General features: G+C 45.5%; 1 protein-coding gene and 1 pseudogene across 1 annotated transcript in view; both read right to left on the reverse strand.

Moving 5' to 3' along the window:
• The window catches only part of Uevld (UEV and lactate/malate dehydrogenase domains), a 31,810-nt gene extending 29,199 nt beyond the window's left edge, over positions 1 to 2,611 (reverse strand). Inside the window, 1 exon segment of the mRNA NM_001427693.1 lies at positions 2,555 to 2,611. Within this exon segment, the coding sequence (NP_001414622.1) occupies positions 2,555 to 2,596 (42 nt within the window). The 5' untranslated portion in view covers positions 2,597 to 2,611.
• A 10,678-nt stretch (positions 2,612 to 13,289) lies between these two features.
• LOC148007352 (oocyte-specific homeobox protein 5-like) lies at positions 13,290 to 20,565 on the reverse strand (annotated as a pseudogene).
• Between the last annotated feature and the right edge of the window lie 1,198 nt (positions 20,566 to 21,763).

The following is a 21,763-nucleotide window of genomic DNA, read 5'->3' on the forward strand; positions in this document are numbered from 1 at the left end:
AATGGCAACCAACAGATTGGGAAAAGATCTTTACCAATCCTACAACTGATAGAGGGCTTATATCCAAAATATACAAAGAACTCAAGAAGTTAGACCCCAGGGAGACAAATAACCCTATTAAAAAATGGGATTCAGAGCTAAACAAAGAATTCACAGCTGAGGAATGCCGAATGGCTGAGAAGCACCTAAAGAAATGTTCAACATCTTTAGTCATAAGGGAAATGCAAATCAAAACAACCCTGAGATTTCACCTCACACCAGTGAGAATGGCTAAGATCAAAAACTCAGGTGACAGCAAATGCTGGCCAGGATGTGGAGAAAGAGGAACACTCCTCCATTGTTGGTGGGACTGCAAACTGGTACAACCATTCTGGAAATCAGTCTGGAGGTTCCTCAGAAAATTGGACATTGAATTACCTGAGGACCCAGCTATACCTCTCTTGGGCATATACCCAAAAGATACCCCAACATATAACAAAGACACGTGCTCCACTATGTTCATAGCAGCCTTATTTATAATAGCCAGAAGCTGGAAAGAACCCAGATGCCCTTCAACAGAGGAATGGATACAGAAAATGTGGTACCTCTACACAATGGAATATTCCTCAGCTATCAAAAACAATGACTTTTTGAAATTCATAGGCAAATGGATGGAACTGGAAAATATCCTGAGTGAGGTAACCCAATCACAGAAAAACACACATGGTATGCACTCACTGATAAGTGGCTATTAGCCCAAATGCTCGAATTACCCTAGATGCACGGAACACATGAAACTCAAGAAGGATGACCAAAATGCGAATGCTTCACTCCTTCTTTAAAAGGGGAACAAGAATACCCTTGGCAGGGAACAGGGAGGCAAAGTTTAGAACAGAGGCAGAAGGAACACCCATTCAGAGCCTGCCCCACATGTGGCCCATACATATACAGCCACCCAATTAGACAAGATGGATGAAGCAAAGAAGTGCAGACCGACAGGAACTGGATGTAAATCTCTCCTGAGAGACACAGCCAGAATATGGCAAAGACATAGGCGAATGCCAACAGCAAACCACTGAACTGAGAACGGGACCCCCGTTGAAGGAATCAGAGAAAGGACTGGAAGAGCTTGAAGGGGCTTTAGACCCCATATGAACAACAATGCCAAGCAACCAGAGCTTCCAGGGACTAAGCCACTACCCAAAGACTATACATGGACTGACCCTGGCTCCAACCTCATAGGTAGCAATGAACAGCCTAGTAAGAGCACCAGTGGAAGGGGAAGCCCTTGGTCCTGCCAAGACTGAACCCCCAGTGAATGTGATTGTTGGGGGGAGGGTGGTAATGGGGGGAGGATGGGGAGGGGAAGCCCATATAGAAGGGGAAGGGGAGGGATTAGGGAGATGTTGGCCTGGAAGCAGGGAAGGGGAATAACAATCAAAGTGTAAATAAGAAATACTCAAGTTAATAAAGATAAAAAAAAAAAAAAAGTAAGAATTCCTAGACTGGTAAATTCCTTAGATCCCAAGCCCTTGGGAGGCAGAGGCAGGAGAATCTGAGTGAGTTTGAGCCCAGCCTGGTCTAGATAAAGAGTCCCAGGATAGCCTGGGAACATAGTAAGACCGTCAAAAAAATTAAAAAAAAAAAAAAAAAGCTGGCTCTTCGAGTAAGCTCATTTGACTCTCTTCCAGAGGACTTCCCAGGCTGGCCTCAAACTCAGAGAGCTACCTGTTTCTGCCTCCAGAGAGCTCAGATTAAAGCCGTGTGCCACCACACCAGGTTTCCTTTTTCTTCTCTTTTCTTTAAATGAGAAGTCTTACAACCAAACTCAATCAACCTACACCTATAACTGTAAGCTAAACCATTAGAATCAACTACATTCACGATTTCAATCTTGGAGCTCTTAAAACTCTTACAAGTGTAAAAACTGTCCCAACAAAGAGAGACACCCCCACATCCCAGAATAATATTTCAGGGCTCTTCCGAGGCAATCTGAATGGCCAGGATCACTTAACAAGGTAACTTCTGAGCTAGAGGACTCTTGACCACACATGGGCGGGAGTCAGGAATGCTGAGCATACGGCCTGGGGGTGGGGTGGGGTGAGACTTTAGGGTGGAAGAAACCCTCCTCCACCTTTCCACAGTAAAGCTCTGTTCTGGCCTGCACTCGTGTCTGCGGAGATTTCTCATTGTGAGCACCTACAATGTGACCTCAATGCTAGATGAGGGGAATACAGAAACAAAAGCACAGTGTACAATCACAAACGCTCCAGGAGGAAGCACTGTGGAGAATGGCTTCCACAATGTGATAACCCGGATTTCTCAAAGAATGTAGTGATTCATTGCGGGGGTGGGTTGGGGAGGGGGGTAGCGCCGCCAGCCTGTGACCCCAGCTCCGTGAGGCTGAAGCAGGAGGATTGCCGGGTCTTCCAGGCCAGCTTGGGCAACAGTATGAGTGGGTGTGTCAAGACAACAAAACAAAACAAAAAAAAAGTGTAGAGGGGAGGGGAGTGGGCTGGGGCGCCGCGCGGTGACGAGAACACTGGGTCCCGTCCAGCCCCCCACCTGCCTGCACCTTGCCTAGCAGCCGCCTCACGCCCTCACAGTCGAACTCCATGGTCAGCAGGGATGCAAGAAGTTCTTCCGCGGTAGTTTCTGTGCCGCCTTCAAATCAGGCTGGGAACGGAGGCCGCAGAGGCCCAAAGGTCCGCAGAGGACGCTCCCCGCCCCTTGCAGTGGGCGGACCTCGGCTAGGATGCACCCGGATGCGGCGCTCAGAGTCAGGCATTGACCGAATCGCGTCCGGCTCCGCCCCGCTCCGCCCTTTCCAGTCTGAAGATTCTGGCGAGTTAAGCGTCTACCTTCGCTCCAGAGCTCCGGGGACCGTAGCGCACTGTAAAACAGTGCTGAAACAGGGGCTGAAAAACACTGTCCGCTTGCTAGGGGGGAAAGTCATAGCTAAACCAATGAACAAACAGATGCAAGCAACATTCCTAGAAGACTTGAATTCTCTCTCTTTGTCTTTCTCTCTCCCTCTCTCCCTCTCTCTCCCTTTCTCCCTCTCTCTCCCTCTCTCTCCCTCTCTCCCTCTCTCCCTCTCTCTCTCCCTCTCTCTCCCTCTCTCCCTCTCTCTCTCCCTCTCTCTCCCTCTCTCCCTCTTTCCCTCTCTCCCTCTCTCCCTCTCTCCCTCTCTCCCTCCCTCTCTCCCTCTCTCCCTCTCTCCCCTCTCGATTTTTCATATGTCCCAAGAAAGCCTAGTGGAGTCTTGTCGGATAACTGAGCTAGATGATAAGACCGAAAGGCTAAGAAGGCATGGGCAAAGAAAAAGTCCCCTCATTTATCTAGAGTCAAGAATTTCGACATGGGGATAGAGAGAGGGCTCGGCAGTCAAGAGCCCTTGCTGCTCCTCTAGAAGACATGAATTCGAGTCTCAGCACCCACGTGACACCCATCTGTACCTCCAGTTGAAAAGGTTCTCACACCCTCTTCTAGGGGCTTCGTGTCCGTGGTGAGCTTACTTCCGTACAATACTTGCAGACAAAACACCCATACACATAAAGTAAAAATTGAAAAATAAGTTTGAGGGGTTGGGGATTTAGCTCAGTGGTAGAGCGCTTGCCTAGCAAGCGCAAGGCCCTGGGTTCGGTCCCCAGCTCCGGGAAAAAAAAAGAAAAAGAAGTTTGATACGACTGACCAAAAACCAGTTGTACAGAAATTACTCTTTCCTGACAAGTGTCCGGATTAAAGATTATTAAAACGGCCAGTAAGCTATGCTTAGGATCAAAACACATCAGTCTTGACCTACACATAGCAAAATGGCTTTTATTCTTTTGATCCATGCCTACACATTCTTCATAAATCACCTTATAATATCACTTACCTTAGAAGAATTCTACGAGGAAATAAGTATACCACCACATTAATGAAGCAATCTCGGGCTGGAGAGATGGCTCAGTTGTTAAAGGCTAGGCTCACAACCAAAAATATAAAAAGCAATTCTTAAGTCACATAGCATTTTAAGTGTGCCTTGTATCTTTTGCTTAGTGAACTATCTTCTTTCATTCTAACATCACCTGAAAGTCTTTGCGCAGCAACAATCAAGATACCAGCTGCAGCTGAGGCGAGACTCCCCTGAGTCGAGGTTCCTTCAGCTTCATAGCTAGCAAAATCCATCTTTGTCTCTGGCATAGTACACTCACAACAACTTGCTAGAAATACAAATTCCTGGGCTAGAGAGATGGCTCAGTAGTTGTTGTAACTCTGGCTCCAAGGGTATATGGCATCTCTGAGCTTCCAGGGCACCTGCATTCAAATGATGCACGAGAGTGCACGTGTGTGTGTGTTTACATACACACACACACACACACACACACACACACACACACACACTCATTTAATTGTAAAATGTTAAATGCAGGCAGGTGGACTGATGGTTTAGCTGTTAAGAGCGGTTGCTGCTCCTGCACAGAAACAAGATTCAGTTCCCAGACCCCACATATGCGTTACTCCAACTTCAGAGGATCTCATGCCCTCCGTCCTCTACCCTCCTCAGACACCAGGCACTCTTCTGGTGCACATACATGCAGCTGAAACACTCCCGCGCATAAAATAAAAATGAATAAGTAAGCAAGAGAACTTTGGAGAACTTAGTTGTTGACGTGAAATTGTATATATTTGTTGGTATAGTTGATAGTTTGAAATATTTGTACATTGTGGATGGCTAACTTGAAACATGAAAGACTTAGTCAACCAGAAACTCTAGGGATAGTCTGAGAAATGCTTGTTTTGGGTCCTGGGGACGGAAATCAGGTCCCCAGCTCTGTCACTGACCCTTACTCCCAGCTGCCAGGCAGGGTGTTTCAGCCAGCCTGCAGGACAATCCCCAGGAGGTGAAGTCAGGACACTGTACTATGGGGCATTCTTCTAGGAATCTGGCTTATGAAGACCTTCTTGCCAGAGGCTGGAACATAGCTGTAGTTAAGAAACTAGGTTTTGGGGGTTGGGGATTTAGCTCAGTGGTAGAGCACTTGCCTAGCAAGCGCAAGGCCCTGGGTTCGATCCCCAGCTCTGAAAAAAAGAAAAAGAAAAAAAAAAAGAAACTAGGTTTTGGGGAGAGAGAGAGAGAGAGAGAGAGAGAGAGAGAGAGAGCGAGCGAGCTCAGAGGTTAAGAGTACAGACTGCTCTTCCAGGGGTCCTGAGTTCAATTCCCAGCAACTACATGGTGGCTCACAAACATCTGTAATGGGATCCAGTGCCCTCTTCTGGTGTGTCTAAAGACAGCTACAGTGTACTCATATAAATAAAATACAATTAGAAAAAGAAAGAAACTAGATTTTCTGCTCCTTACAGTGAGGAACAGCAGTACAGCTCAGGGAGAGGGTGTTTGAAGTGTTTGGATTTGGGGATTTGGACACTTGGTAGAAGTTATAAGGAAGAAAGGCCTCACTCTGGAGTATGTGCTATCAGAAGCAGAGATGTTTCAGCGACTAATTTCCCAGTGAAGATCGTAAGTAATATGGGTACACTTGGGCAATGAGAAGGCTCTGACCAGCAATGACTGGTAAAGGAGCCCGGGCAGCTGGTCTTAGCAAACAGGAACCTGTTTGGTATTTCCTTGTTCTTGTCTCTGTGTAGACAAAATTATAAGTGGCCCTGTTGTGTCTCATTTTTCCATGATCTCAGTGACCTTGTCTGATGTTAGTGTTTTGTGGGATGGCTTCTGTCCAACAGAGGAATGAACTGACCCAGCTCTGAGGCATAGGGTAAATTCTGTCAGTACTGAGATTAACTATATAATATATAATAAACAACTTGTATGTGTGTGTGCACATGTGTGCATACCTGTGTGTGTTTGTGTGCCTGTGCACATGTGTGTTCGTGCACGTGTGTTTGTGTGCATGTGTGCGCATGTTTGTTGTGCATGTGCATGTTTGTGTGGAGTTGCATGTAATATATATATATATATATATATATATATATATATATATATATATATATGGTGAGGTGGAAACTTAAGAGTTCTTTGGAGTATCAGTGTTGGATGGTGTTTTGCTGGGGCAAACACGTGAAGGAGTGTTTTCCTGAAGTGGACACAGGTGAAAGGCTAAGGCAGACTCGTGGAGGGACGTTTCGCTGAAGCAGACTCAGGAGAGGATGTTCTGTTAAAGCAAGAACATGAAAGGACACGTGATGAAGGATTCTTTGCTAACACACATGTATTGTTCCTTCTTACATTTCGTAATTGAGCTGCGTCTGTCAGGGACTCCATAGAGAGAAACACACCAATAAACAAACAAAAAAACCCCAAAAACCTTCTGGTGGTGTACTGCAGTTTCTTGTCACTTCCAGGGCTGATTGGCAGAGTGACGTCAGCTGAGCTAGACACACATTCCAGGGCAAGACTCGGAGTTCACATGATGCTTAGGGCACTGTCAACGACAGTGATGGAGGCTGAGCTCGGCTAGCTTAGCTAGCTGTGGAACGCATGTTGGTGTCGCATTTTCACTGATCTTCCCTTTGCTGAGAAACACAATGAAGAACTACTCCTGGTATTCCTGTTGGCCCTGGCCTCTCCTGCTGATTTGTGCCGATTCTGCTGAGGCCTGGCTGTTCCTGCTAGGTCCAGGTCGTGCTGCTACCGCTGCCGGTAACCTGACCACTGAACGGGATGCTGCTGTATCTGTAAGGAGTCTGCGAGTGGATTGAAGCTGCTGCTGCTGATCTGTGAAGTGAACTGTAGGTTTCCCGACAATCGGATAGGATTTGCTCCAAAGAAACCTTTCTTTCCCGCTACCTCTGGTGAGTAGTGGGTTAAAGCATTTAAGAACCATCATTGAAAATAAGGTTTGAAAAAAAATAAAGTTACAATCTGAGATTGCTGTGGTTTTGTTTTTTGTTTTTCTATGAAAGAGAAGCCATTGGAGAAAGGTTGTGAAGAAAAGAGTGATATAAATCTGATTTAGATTTTCTTTTTAAGATTTATTTATTTAGGGCTGGAAATATGGCACTGGCTCGTCTCCCAAATGACCTGGAATCAGTCTGTTAACACCAGTTCCAGGGGATCCAATGCTGTCTTCTGGCCTCAGTGGGCACCTGGCATGAAAGTGGTGTACAGACATACATGCAGACAGAACACCCATACAGTTACACATAAGATTAAAATTGAAAAGGTGTGTATTCATTTTAATGTATGTGTATATGCCTGCGTGAGTCTATAAGTACCATGTGTGTGCAAGTGCCTTCTGCAGGCACAGGGCATCAGACCTCCTGAAACTGGAGTTGCAAGCGGGTGGGAAATGCTTGGTATGTGTACTGGGAATCAAACCCTGGTCCTCTAGAAGGACAGCCAGGGCTCATAACTGCTGAGCCATATCTCCAGCCCCAGAAATCTGACATACTTTTGGTTCCATAGCTCTACTTTTAAGATCTATCTCAAGGCTGGGCCTACATTGCCTCCTACCCTCAAGAGGCAGAGGCAGGCAGATATCTGTGGGTTCCAGGACTATCACAGACACATAGTGAGTCCCTGTTCTCGAGGGCAGGGGGCCTTTCTTACAGTAAAAGTACTGAAGATTGGAGGCCTGGGGGGGGAGAGGCAGGGAGTGACGGGGGGAGGAAGAGATAGAGTCCTGTCAGTTGAATGCTTGCTGCACAAGTATAAAGGACCTGAACTTCAATCCTAGAACCCACATAAAATAGCCAGGCTGGGCAACCTGATCTTGTAATACCAGTTCTGGGAAGGCCCTTGGACCTTCGTTGGCCAGCCAATCTAGACCAATGAGCAAATTCCAGGAATTCAATGAAAGCTTATGACTCAGAAACAAAAGGCTGGATCCTCAGCACTCATGTAATGTCGAGTAATCCTCTATAACCCCACTCCCATAGAATGGATTATCTGGCCTCCACTGCATGCATGTGATGCATAGACATATACACGGGCAAAACACCCACACATATAATAAACAAAGAAAAAGAAAACATAAGAATAACCTGAAGACATATGAAAGACACGTAACAGTCCAATTCCTAACACAGACATGGTGGATGAAACTATCTGAACTCCAATTACAGGGCCCTGATACCCTCTTCTAGCCTCTGTAGATGCCAGCACCCAAGTGGTATACAGATGTACATGCAGGCAAAACACCCAGGCCTATAAAATAAATTATAAAAATTAAAAAAGAAAATGCAAAAGTTCACAAAGTGCTCTTTCGCCATGAAATGTCTGTGAACCCCCAAAAGACCACCAAGGAGCCGAATCTGATGCAATTGCTTTAGGGTCTCTTTATTTAAGCTCAGCTTGGGCTCTTCCCAACCCTGACACAGCAGGAAGGTGGAGCCCTGAGCCTAGTTTCAGGCAAGCATTTATAGAGGCAAGAAGGGGGAATCTAGCCCAGTACACATCTGGTGGGGGGAGGGGGCATTATGGCCTTTTACATAATTGGCTGGTGCTGAGATCCAAACCATAAACTTAACTTCTATTTTCTTCCTGATTGGTGGTTGTTAGGAAGTGAAATGCCGGGGGTTGGGGTTGGGGGGTGGGGTGGGCTTTGTAAGCTTGGGGCACAGATTTGTTGGGGAAATATCCTGGAAACGGAAGCTAGATGCGGGTCTTGTTGGGGGATAACCTGGGAGCTTGTGCTAGGTACGGGCCTGTTAGTTAACTTGAGTTTAACCTTAGGTAAAGTTCTCTAAAATAGAGTCTGAACCCAAAAGATTTGATCTCTCATTTCCCCCTTTCTCTGGTGACTGGAAGACCCAATCATGGGACTTCCTGAAGTTTATTTAACCTCATGAAAACAGTAACAGGGCTATGTCTGTCTTTATGGCTCAGTCAACTCACACCTGGATGTATTGGTCAGAGCTGTCAGTTTAGTTTTTCTGGGCTGACATCACTGTCAGGAGCGGCCCCGCCCACATAATCTCAGTGTTTGAGAACACTGCTGACCCACCATACCTCTGTCCATACTGATTGAAGCTATTGCCATTCTCGAACCATGTTACCTCTGCACTCATTAAGGGGGCATCCTGAAGATCTGGTCTGGTCATATGGATGTGGGCCAAAATGTCCGAGCAGTCATGCAGAGGCCCACCGAGGTCCTGGTTAGGCAGCAGGGCAGCTGGGGTCTGAAAAGTTATTCTGGGGGCATTTAAGAGGAGAGACTGATAATGAGTCATTCTGGCATTGGTGATGGACAGGCTTTGGCTCAATGACAGTTTGTCAGCATCTTTGACCAGAGATCCATGGCTGTGATGATGTGCAAACAGTTGCTCCTGATGACTGAGTCTAATTTCTCTGACAACTCACTGGATGGCCAGCGGCAGGCCCAGAGACTGAGTCAATATCCCTTTCCCTATCTCAGATCTCTCGTCCATGAAGAGATGGAAGGGTTTAGTCATTTCCGGCAATCCCAAAGCTGGTGTGGAAATTTCTTTCTGGCTTCAGAGAGCCACCTTTCACCTTCTCTTAATATGAATCTCCCAGGATCTAGGGAAGTCATCTGTGGTTGACAGAGTAGGGTGTTCTTAGCGGAGTCTTAATGATCCAAATTTCCCAGGGCCTCCAAGAGGTCCTGGGTCTCCTCTAGGCATTTTTGGTTTCTGCTGCACCAGGAGGTCATGTGTAAACTGCTGAAGAGGCTTTATTGTCAGGTTTTAGTAAGACAGAATGCCGAGCTCTATTAATCATATGGAAGCTGGTAGATTTCCCCTCTATTTTTAGGGTTATCTTTTTCTTTTCTGAGCAGGGACATTTTTGATCTTTAGGGTCCCCCTTACCTCTTCTCTAGAAGCCATTTGTTTCAGACGTCTTCTACAGTCCTCTCTTGTTTGCCTGTGGCTACCAATAGATCTTTGTCAGGTCCAGAGTCTGTTGCCACCGGTCTGGTCTTTCCTGCACTTTCTCTTTTATTAAACATTTTTTTCCACCATTATCATTAAGTTTCCCAGACTCTTTTCGCTTAACCTCTCGACCCTCTGGAGGTTTTGCTTTGTTTTCTTAATATCTCCCTGGTTGATGAAAGCTAGAGCTACCAAACGTCTATCAGAAAGTTGCCCCATAGACAACAAAGACAAAACACGAGAAAAATTTCAAGCACTCTGCACCACAACAACGCCGCCTTAAAACAGCCAGAAGGTGGCGCTCGTAGACAAGAAAAGAAACTTGTCCCTTCTGTCAGAAAGGAACAAAAGTTCCTAGATCTGTGAGCACCTTTGGCTCTCTGAGCCCACGCCCACCCCAGACCGGGACTTAGAACGTCCTCCGGTCCCATGTGGCCAAGGTCCCCTAGTATGTCTGCTTTAACCGCATTTGGCCACAAATATGGATTTAAGGCCTTTTTCAGAAGAGAATTACAGACGTGGCACCACTCAGAGTTTATGAACAAAGACTGGAATCACCATACATAAACACATGGACAGACTCACAGGCTCAGACAGACATTATTGGTATTGAGACCCTCTGGGTCCAGTTCTTAAGGCCTTAGAGTTCCTGGCCAACACACCAAAAATATTGTTCCAGGAAACATTCGTGAACCCCCAAAAGACCACCAAGGAATTAAATATGATGCAATCACATTGGGGTCTCTTTATTTAAGCTTGAACTTGGGCCACACCACCATCTCGGATGCAGGACAATGGGGGTGGCCAAGCTCAGTTTCAAGCAAGCATTTATAGAGGTAGGAAGTAGGTATCTAGTCCGGTGCACATCTGATTTGGGGACCACATGGCCTTTAACAAAATCAGCTGGTGCTGGGAGCCAAACCATAAACTTAACTTCTGCTTTCCTTCTGATTGGTGGTGGTTAGGTGGGAGTGGCTTGTAATCTGGAGATGCGGATTTGTGGGGGATAACATGGAAAATGGTGCTAGGCACTGGTCTGTAAATTATCTTAGAGAACCTTAAATGAGGTTCTCTAAGAGTCTGAACCCAAAAGATTTGGTCTCTCCCGAGTATTTTGCTGAGTATTTTCCCATTGTAAGGAAAGTTGGTCTGAAACTTTCTTTCTTGAATCGTTCCGTGGTTTAGGTATCAGGGTGGCTGTTGCCTCATAGACGGAGTTTGGCAATCTTCCTTTTGTTTGTATTTTGTGCAATACTTTGAGGAGTACTGGTACTAGCTCTTCTCTGAGAAACCTGGTAGAATTCTGCATTCTATGCTAAAACCATCTGCCCCTTAGAGCTTTTTTCAGTCAGGAGACTTTTAGTGATGAATTTATGTCCTCGGGGATTATAGGACTATTTAGATAGTTTACATGGTCTCGACCTAACTTTGGCAAGTGGAGTCTGTCTAGAAAATCATCCGTTTCATTTAGATTTTTCAAGTTTTTGGAGTGCAGGCTTTTGAAGTGAGACCTAATGACTCTTTGGATTTCCTCAGTGTCCGTTGTTATGACTCCTTCTCATTTCTGATTCTGTTAATTTGGATGTTTTCTTTCTGCCTTTTAGTTAATTAGGGTAAGGGGTTGTCTATCTCAAAAAAAAAAAAAAACAGCTCTTGGTTTGGTTGATTCTGTGTATTGAACTAGCATGACCCACCACACAGTAGAACTCCAGTGGAGGGATCAGGACACTAACCCACCCACAAAAGTTTGTCCTGTCTAATAGGCATGCAGGGACAAAGGTGGAGCAGAGACCGATGGAATGGACAAACGATAACCTGTCCAACTTGAGATCCACTGGCAAGTGAGACACTAAGTCTTTTAAGTGCAGACTCCATTTTAGAGAACCCGACCTAAGTTTGAACCCAGATAACCTAACAGGCTGGTACCTAGCATTAGTTTCCAAGTTGCTCCCCAACAAAATTTGAGCCTAGCTCCAGTCTCTAGGCCACTCCCCAACAAGACCAGAGTCTCCAGGTTATTCCCCCAACAAATCAGCACCCCCAGTTACAAGCCTACCCCCTGCCTAGCGACCACCATTGCAGAAGGCAGCAGAAATTAGGTTTATGATAGGACTCCCAGCACCAGTTATGTTAAAGGCCACAGTAGCTTTCCAATTAGATGCTTGCACACGTACTCCCAGCTTGCTGCTTACTATAAAGCCTTGCCCCATAGACATTCAGGGCTCCCCCAGCACCAAAACCATCCTGTGTGACAGTGGTGCTTTGGGTGGGTGGGTGGGTGGGGTGAACTAGCTCAAATAGAATGAAGACCCTGCTGTGAGTTGTATCAGATTGGCTCCTGTCTGTTTTTGGGGGGCCACTAACATTTCCCCAGCATTACACAAGCACCAGTGCCTGACACTATTACTGATACTCTCTTACGCTTGCACACTGGAGCTTAGCATATAACTGTCCTCTGAGAGGCTGAAACTGAGGCAAAGACCCAGAGCCAAACACTAGACAGAGCTCCAGGACTCTTCTGAAAGAGTTGGGAGAAAGACTGAAGGCCCTGAAGAGAACAGGAACTCCACAGGAAGACCAACAAAGTCAATTAACCGGGACACTTATGGACTTCTAGAGACTGAACCATAAACCCAGACCTCCCATGCGCTAGACATAGAACTCTGCACATATGTAATAGATGGGCAGCTTGGTCTTCATGCAGTTCTCTAAGCTTGAGCGGATACTGTCCCTCAGTTGGTTTTCTGTCTGTCTATGGATCCCATTCCCCTAGCTGGGCTGCCTTATCTGGCCTCGGTGGGAGAGGATATGCCTAGTTCTGCAGAATTTTGATGTCCCAGGGTGAGGAGATACCCAGATGGGCCTCCCCATTCCCAGAGGAAAAGGGGATGGTTTAAATAATTATTAGTCTGTAAGAATGGAGGGAGCTCTACTTAGGAGGAACTGTGGATCTTACAGAGGATCTGAGTTCATTTCCAAACACACACACACGAGACCTGGAATGTCTATAGTTTTACTCCTGGAGATCCTACACTCTTTTCTGCTTCCAAGTCTCAAGACACTTGTGAATTTGATATCTATACATCTATATATCTATATCTATATCTATATCTATATCTATATATCTCGCAGGCATTCACATGTATAAATATTTGGGGGGGAAAGTCTGGAAAACATTTTTTTAATTTTGCAGTAATTTTTTTCTTCTTTTATTTAAAGAGCATATAATCTAACAATAAGGAATGAATATTTTCATTTTTTTTAAAAGAACAATCCCACTATACAAACCACAGTGGAATGAAGCTACAACAAATAGGGCTGCTTAATTTCCCCAAATCCTGAGATTAAGGCTGTGCACTAACACACTTCTCCCTTGCTGTGATGGCCTGGATCAGTCAAGGGGGTGAGAGGTATGGCTTGGATTTGGGGTGTATCTCCACGCATCCCAGCCCTCTGACTTGTCAAAGTCTTCAGGTGTCCATCCAGAGCTCCTCCTCAGAGAGACCTGAATCTTGAACGTCCTCTGGGCCTTGAGCAGCAGCTACCATGGCAACTGGAGCTTCAGTCTGGGCTTCAGCTGCTGCTGACTCACCAGTCCTCAGCAGTGACAGGGGCACAGCCATCAAAGCAGGTCTTCTTGCAGACTACGCCCAGCACCATCACATACTGATCGGCATGCAGAGAAGATTCCTGGCTGCAGCTGAGTTTGCGAATGGAATCCACAACCAATGTGCCTGAATGCATGGACTGTCCATTGGCAAAGGCAACAGCAGGTAAGGAACCAGGAAAATGGGTTGACCCAGAAACAGCTTTAGAGCTTCCATTTGTCTCTGGCAGTCCTTCTGGAACATTCTAGGGTTTCGTCTGCTTGTGCTTAGCCTGGTTGCTCTTGAAACCATATCTGAAAGACAAAGGAGACATCAGAGTGTCAGCAGCCATCATAGGACGAGCTAGTACCAGCAGGTCACCCTCCCGAAATGACTTTGCTTTAGATTAATATCTACGACAAAGCTCCGGTAGGGCAAGGCTCAAGAGAAAATCCTTTTAGGAAAGATTCCTGCTATTAGTATGCTTTTCCTATTATTATTATTAAACATATATGACCATCACTGGGCATTAGCCCACCCTTTTGAGCAGATCTCTGCTGATCCACGAAGATGTACTGCCCGGTAGTGATGCTCCATAGACAAATGGAAGATTTCTTAATCCTTAATGATGATCCTGTAAGAAGTCCTAAAGTAATATCTGTGATTATTAAGCTCTTTTATAGTGGACTGCTATCAGGTCCTTTCCGATAGTCAAAACTGCAACGAGAACTCTGCCAGTCTCCCACGTGTCACCAGTTAATTACTCTTAGACGGTAACCAGACTTTCTTCTACTTCGAGCACATTCCAAGAGGTTGTAAAACCATTAACCAAAAGGTTATAAAAAGGGAGCTAACAATTTATTAAAGGAACTAGGACATAAGATAAAACAATGGCTAGGTTTTATCTATACAAAACTTCACTAATAACTCGGTTATGGTTTCTAATTTTCAGTGAACCGGTGGAGCTGTGACAGGTGATGGATGCTTACCCAGATCATTACTCCTAATGGATATGCATGTTGTGAACTTGTGCTCTCTGTTGTGAACTTCTTATTCGATGTCTGATTTGAGAACGTGAGAACTTGTGATGAACTCTTTTATTTTTTTTTCATATCTAAATTTTATTTTATTTTTCCATCTTCATTAACTTGAGTATTTCTTACTTACATTTTGATTGTTATTCCCCTTCCCGGTTTCCGGGCCAACATCCCCCTAGCCCCCCCCTCCCCTTCCATATGGGGGTTCCCCTCCCCATCCTCCCCCCATTACCACCCTCTCCCCAACGATCACGTTCACTGGGGGTTCAGTCTTGGCAGGACCAAGGGCTTCCCCTTCCACTGGTGATCTTACTAGGATATTCATTGCTACCTACGAGGTTGGAGCCCAGGGTCAGTCCATGTATAGTCTTTGGGTAGTGGCTTAGTCCTGGAAGCTCTGGTTGGCTGGCACTGTTGATGAACTCTTTTAACATGGGATCGTGTACTCTGAAAGGTGTGTAAGTGCTGAGGACAGGGAAGAGTCAGCTCTGAGCTGAGGAGAGCCTTTTGGACAGAACACTTCTTACACAAAGAGGTGCGAGGAAGAATTTTCCCTTATCCCCCTTTTTCATTCGTTCTGTTTTTTTCCCACTTTTTCTTAGAGAGCTTTCATAGGAAACTTTCTACAACTTAGTAATAAACGCTGTAATCACTTTTCTAAGAGTCCCCTTTTCTTCTCAGACTTCTACTAGCAGGCTGAGAGTTAGAGCCCCGCAGATCCTGCTGAGAGAGAACAAAGGCCACATTACTCAATCCGGGATGGTAGGCTACTAGTGTCAATCACCTAAACCAGCAGCTTTTTACCCTCAGAAAGAGCATTTCAGTATAGTTAGCCAGAACGCCAGGAGACAATCAGTCTTTAAAGCCACACCAGAGTCCTACTCTGTGTCCCTTTTCAACCCGCTCCAGACTGGGAGGCTCCTGGCATTAGAGGAATACCTGTTTGCTCCTAACCAGGTCACAGGGTGAAGTTTCTGGATGGAAGGAATTTCTGTAGCAATACTCCATGAGTCAGAAATGGAGAAGTCTGAGTCTCTACGTTCCTAAGAGATTGTAGTAAGTAGAACGTGTAAGACCTGACACCAAAAGGCCAGGAAGATTCAGCTACCATGACCCAAGGTCTAGATCTCTGAGATCCTGAAGGGGAATAATGTTCATCTGTACCCAGCTTAGCAGACTGTGAGGTTGATGCCCTGGGCGCATGCATATCCGCCATCTACAGCTGTCTAAGCCCCTAAGCGTTTAAGAAGCACAGAGTTCAGGTGCCTATGGGGGGAGTGGAAATTGTGGCTGTTGGAGAGAGGGGAGAGAGATAGGCAGACCAGGATCTCAAACTCCTTCACAACAATCAATAATGCCAGTGCCACATGTTCCTCCGGGTTTGGGTATGTGCACTGATCAAAATGTTCTTACAGCAGGAGCTTTTGTTCCTAGGAGTGTGGAGAGCCTTAGATGCTGCCTCTAGGAGAGTGGCAAGAATATTGAAACTGGGCTAGGAAGACAAGGGAGTAGGCTCAGTAATAATATTTACATTCGGGCCAATACAAAAGCTGAAGGTAAACACATCGGAGGAAAGTGTAGTATTCCTTTTATCTTGGTCATCTTGATAAGCCTCAGCGCACAGTGACCATGGGACTTTGTTTATTGTCTTGTTTGACTACTTTGTGATCTAAGAACTGACTCTATTCCTGTACCTAGAATGGTATAAAAGCAGACTGGGAAAAAATAAGCCCGCTTCAGCTTCAGCACTGGCTGGAGTCATGTTACAATGTTGTCTAATTGTCTTTTCTTTAATCCTCCCTGTCCCTCCTCAAAAACCCTATTGACTGGCTGAGCAGGCTTGGTCATTGGAGTGCACAGTGCGTGCGTACTTTTGGCTGCTCCCTTGGAGCCACAAGGCCGGCTTGTCCGTCCCCATATTTATCTGATAGCACCATAGGTCCTAGAAATCTTGGAAAACAGATCTCACTGAGGACCTTAAAGGTGTCTGATGACTTTGATGCACTGAGGGTCTTCTCCGTGTTGGTAAACCCGGGCCCATTACAGGACCTTATACTTGATTTTCATGATGGTCCTTGGGATTCTTGGTGACATGGGTTTAACTTTCAGGGACTGAAAGACTTGTTTGCATCGGACATCTAGGGGACACTAAGGAACTCTGACAGGTAAGAGTAAATTGGAAAGGTAAATTCCTTGCAGAATCTTGAGACACTTGGGAACTGGTTTCTATGCGTGCAGATTGGGAAAAACTTTGAAGACATTTGGGAATTTGAATGCAAGGAGGGACCTTGGGGCATATATGGACTCTGAACTTATTGAAAAGGGAAACAGAAAACCTCCACAGACTACCCATCATTTGCTTTGGAATTTTTTAAAAATATTTATTTAATGTATTTGAGCACAATATCGGTCTTCAGACCAGAAGAGGGCATCAGATTTCATTACAGATGGTTGTGAGCCACCATGTGGTTGCTGGGATTTAAACTCAGGACCTTTGAAAGAATGGCCAGTGCTCTTAACCGCTGAGCCATCTCTCTAGCCCTGGCTTTGGAATTCTGATAAAGCAGGGATCAGTCAGGAGTCTCACTCTTTCTGACTGTCTGCCTCTGACTCCCGTGTCTATAAGTATTCTCAACATTTCAATAAACATACAGATAGCTTTTTAGTTTGGTTAAGGGTTTGCCTACCTCACTGGCTAAAAAAAAAAAAAAAAAAAAAAAAGAAAAAAGAAAAAAAAAAAACAGTTGTGGAACATTAGGAAACCAGCCTGCCAAATAGCTCTACTCAGTCTGTTGCCCAAACCATAAGGAAACATGGCCACATTGAGGGCATCTTTTTTCTCGAGCAGAGATTCACAGTACCATTTTGCTTGGGAGCTGAAAAACTAACAGAGCATTGGCACTGCCCTGCTTGTGCTCCATCCAGAAAGATGCTTCTTTGGCAAGTCACCATTTCAGAAAAATGACCTCGACATGGTCTGTAGACCATGGGTCCTGCTCATTCCTTCCCATTGTTAGACACTCCTTCCTTTTGCTCTATTCTTTTTCAAATTCGTCCAACATCGGTCTACATGGCCATGACTCTGGATCTCACTCTATAGAGCAGGCTGGCATGAAAATTACAGACATCACCTGCCTTTGTCTCCTGAATGCTGGCATTAAAGCTGTAGGCGAACTCAGCCAGCCTTCTCCACTCTTCATACTGCCCAAGGGCCTGCTCACCATCCCATCTGGTTGAGCGCATAAAAGCAGTATATGCACATGTGAATATGTGTGCATATAAGTCCAAAAGAGGGTGGAAAAGCCCTGCATTGACGGTCTTGAGAGTGAGGGAGACATAAAACATGGTGGCTGAGAACTGAACTGGGTGCTCTGAGCCATTGCGAGCACACAAGATTCTTATTATCTTGATGCTGTGGCAGTGTAAAGCAGTAAGAGACACATGTGGACAATAGAGAAGTGCAACTCGCTGATTAGGGAAGGTCGTAGTGAAGCGAGGTGTGTTAGGACACAGTTGGAATCTCAACACTCATGAGAAAGTTGAAGACACACAGAATGTTAAGGCTACGCTGGACTCCATGAAGAAATGCTGCATCTAGTAGCTAGAAGACTGTACTGTAGCCTGCGTGGCCGGAGCTAGGAGATCATATTGGCGACAGTGGCCTGTACTTCATCTTAGTCCATATTGAGATCTATGATCCTGGCTGCCTCTGGGGGCCTTGTCTGGGTTCATAATTCTCCTGCTGCTGGGGGCCATGTTTGTGGTCTGTTCTTTCTCAGGGATCCATGCAGATGCCCATGACCTATGTTCCCACTGACTATGTACAGCAACAAGGATATTATTGGTATGATATCGATGTCTGGACACTCATAGTTAAGAGTGAGCGACACGGAGAGCTTCTGTGACAACCAATAATCACATCCCAACCTACCCCGAACCAACCTAACAAACTAGACAGGAAGTCATCAGAGCAAAATATTAAAATGGGATGGGATACTTCACGATTGATGGCTTCTGGCTATGGTGAAGGAGGAGAAGGACTCAGTTGTGTTTAAGAAGCAGACTAGGGAACATATAACCATGCTCTGATGAGTATGTAGAGGCCACAAACTGGTCCTGTTTCTACGTTTATTTTTTAAAATATTTTTTGTCACAAGGGAAGGTCACAAGTTTGGGTGGACTTGGAAGGATGGGGAAATGAATGTGACCAGGTGGTATGAGATCTAAAGTTCTAAGAGAATCAATAAAAATGTTATAGAGCTGTATATTTTCTATATATTAAAAATATTTAATACCAAATTTGAAAAAAAATAAAAAAATAAGTCCCCTGGAATGGAGTTTCTCTTGGGCTTCCAGTTACCTTCACAGCTGTCACTGGAGCTGCTGCTGAAAATGTGATGGCGCTTGGAGCCAATGTAGGCAAGGTCTTGGGCTAGAGCTGGGTGTGCAGATGTTGAAAAAGCTGCTGGTTGGCCTGTGCTTATGTCTACTACTGCTGGGGCTTGGTCAGCCTGTGCAGACACCAGGGCTTCACATAAGAGACTCTTGTTGGTCTGAGCAATAGAGAAGACAGACTCCCGAACGTTCTTGAGCTTCGAGTGGAGGAGGACTGACACATGATGGTCTCTCACACATGGAGAATATGGATTCTGAGTCTGTGGAAGTATTAGGAGAGCTAAGTGGAGGAGGACAATTGAAGACAGAATGTCTCTGGGACAAGGAATCCCCACAGTCAGACCAGGGGAAAGACAGTGTCTTTGGGGCTGGCAGACCTAGCACAGTAATCGGTCCTTGCTTCCACATTTTTACTATAGCCTTTTCCCTCTGCTGCCTAGGTCTTGTATTTTTTGGGTAGAGCTCCCCACAGGCTAGATCAATGTTGGAGGAGAAGGATTCCTTGAGATTCTGAGTTCAGAAGAGGGCTCGCAATGGATGATGTCTGACACGTGGAGAAGGTGGATTCTGAGTTTTGGGGCAATATTTCAAGGTGTGAGGAGAGGAGGAGAGCTGGCTCCGATGGTCTCTCACAGATGAAACTGCACTGCCTGACCCAGCAAGAGAAACACAAACTTTGGGGGGCCAGACCTACCCTCCTTGCTTCCTAGGTAGTTCTTGATTCTTCTGCCTCTGTTGGGTCCACTAACTTGACTCTTCCTGAGGGAGATCTCGTCAAGGGTTAATCAATGACGGAAAAGTTGGATTCCTGGTCTTGGAAGGTACTTGGAATGAGTTGAGGAGGACAGCAGATATTTAAATGTTTCTGGCAGAGGAAAGAGGAGGTTCACAACCTTTGGGCCTATCTTGAGTCCCATATCCAGGCTTCCTAGGTAGTTTTTTAGCCTTCTTCAGTTGCTCCCTAGCATGTCTGTTCTGGAACCAGACCTAGAAAGACAAAAAGAAAATCATATCAGGAGAGGCCTGGTGAACCAGACCTAGAGAGACAAAGAAAAAGAAAATTATTATCAGGAGAGGCCTGGTGAACCAGACCTAGAGAGACAAAGAAAAAGAAAATTATTATCAGGAGAGGCCTGGTGAACCAACTGGGTCCCAAATCTGAAGATGCTTGGTGAAAAGCCTGGAACTTGGTCTTTACCCAGAATATATCACAGAACCCTAACGTTCCTGGACCCAAGAAGAATGGAGGCAGAATGAGCTGGACATGAAACCCATAGATTAAGGATGTGTCTCTTAATAGTCAGAAAATTTGAGGAGAGCTGTGATGTCTATGCCTCCCTGACACTATGTGAAACCAGTATGCCTTCCCAGTGTGCCAGAAAGAATTCTGCACTGAGAGGCTACAGGGGATGCAAATTCAGCCCTGAATACACCTTCATCACCCTTCTACAACCTGGAGCTGGGACAAGAAGATGGGACAGTCAGGGAAGTATGCACTTGGGTGATAGGGGAATGGCTAGCTGATTAGGGAATGGAAGAAACAAGAGAGGCCAGACCCTGATCTTGTGATCTGTCAATCCAAGCCTTTCAGCCAGTGCCATGCATTGTTCGTGGGTTGGGTACCTGCACTTCTCAAAATATTCTTTCAGGACTAGTATTTGTTCCTTGATGAACACAGTGCACTCCACCCTCTGCCTCCTTGCATCATTGGGAGAAACTTGTGACATCGATGGTACTTGGGAAACCAGGAAAACTTGACTTGGTAGACCTGAGGCATGTTGAGAAGCTTTGAAGTCACTGGAGACCTAAAGGATTGGTTCTTGAAGTTACAGAGTGTCCTCTGATTATTTATGGATCAGGTAACAATGGGAAGCCTTGGGGAACTGGAGATCTTAGCATTACATAGCAACTTGATCCCATTGGAGACCTTGCTGCACAGGAGAACCTGGGACTAAAAGAAAAATAGATCAGAGAAGACCCATAGTCCCTAACTTCTATACTGAGGCCTCCCCGGGAATCCCTCTAGACTTCTTATACCACATGAGGCTCAGGCCTTGGTTGGTAAACAGTGCACAAAATCAGAGAAGCTGGACCAGCACTCAGTGGTCTCATCAGCATTCCTCTCCTGTTTTTCATGAGCCCTGCACTCCTATGGATCTCACATCTATGCATCTATGCTGAAAACATGCCAAAAAAATCTCCTGAATTTTCTCAAGACCCTCTACCCATCAAGCTGGGGAGCTGATGGACCTCAACCTCCAAACACATACACCATCTCCAGAATGCTACCAAAGAATCTCCTCCCATAGCTTCTTCTGTCTTTCTTCCACCCTCCCTCAATCCTGAAGCATACCCATGTATATAAGTTTTATTCACAACACCAAGTCACCAGGCAACCAGTAAGTTATTGTACATTGCTTGGATGCCTCTCTGACCACTACTCCAAGGACCAGGGTATAACTGTATCTTTTTTTAAAATTATTTATTTATTATATATGAGTACACCGTCACTGTCTTCAGACACACCAGAAGAGGGCACCAGATCTTATTACAGATGGTTGTGAGCCACCATGTGGTTGCTAGGATTTGAACTCAAGACCTCTGGAAGAGCAGTGAGTGCTCTTAACCACTGAGCCATCTCTCCAGCCCCATAACTGTGTCTTTTATTTCCCTTGATGTAATTGCATTCTTTGAGTCTTACTGCTGAATAACTCACACTTTATAGCTCTTTCTGAACTCTGCCTGGTTGGTTCAACTCAACTCTTTTCATTCAAACTTCATTGCAATCGGACTTGTTGAATCCCGCTTCTGTCAGCTTCTCACTGAACTGCTCTGTTGGCCTCAAATTCACTCTTGTCAATTTGTTCTAATCTTCTGGATCTTTCCTCTTCTCTGGCTTCAACTGCCTGTGCTGACCTGCACTGA

Source organism: Rattus norvegicus, chromosome 1, assembly GCF_021556685.1.
Source record: "Rattus norvegicus strain SHRSP/BbbUtx chromosome 1, alternate assembly SHRSP_T2T, whole genome shotgun sequence".
Classification (NCBI taxonomy): Eukaryota; Metazoa; Chordata; class Mammalia; order Rodentia; family Muridae; genus Rattus; species Rattus norvegicus.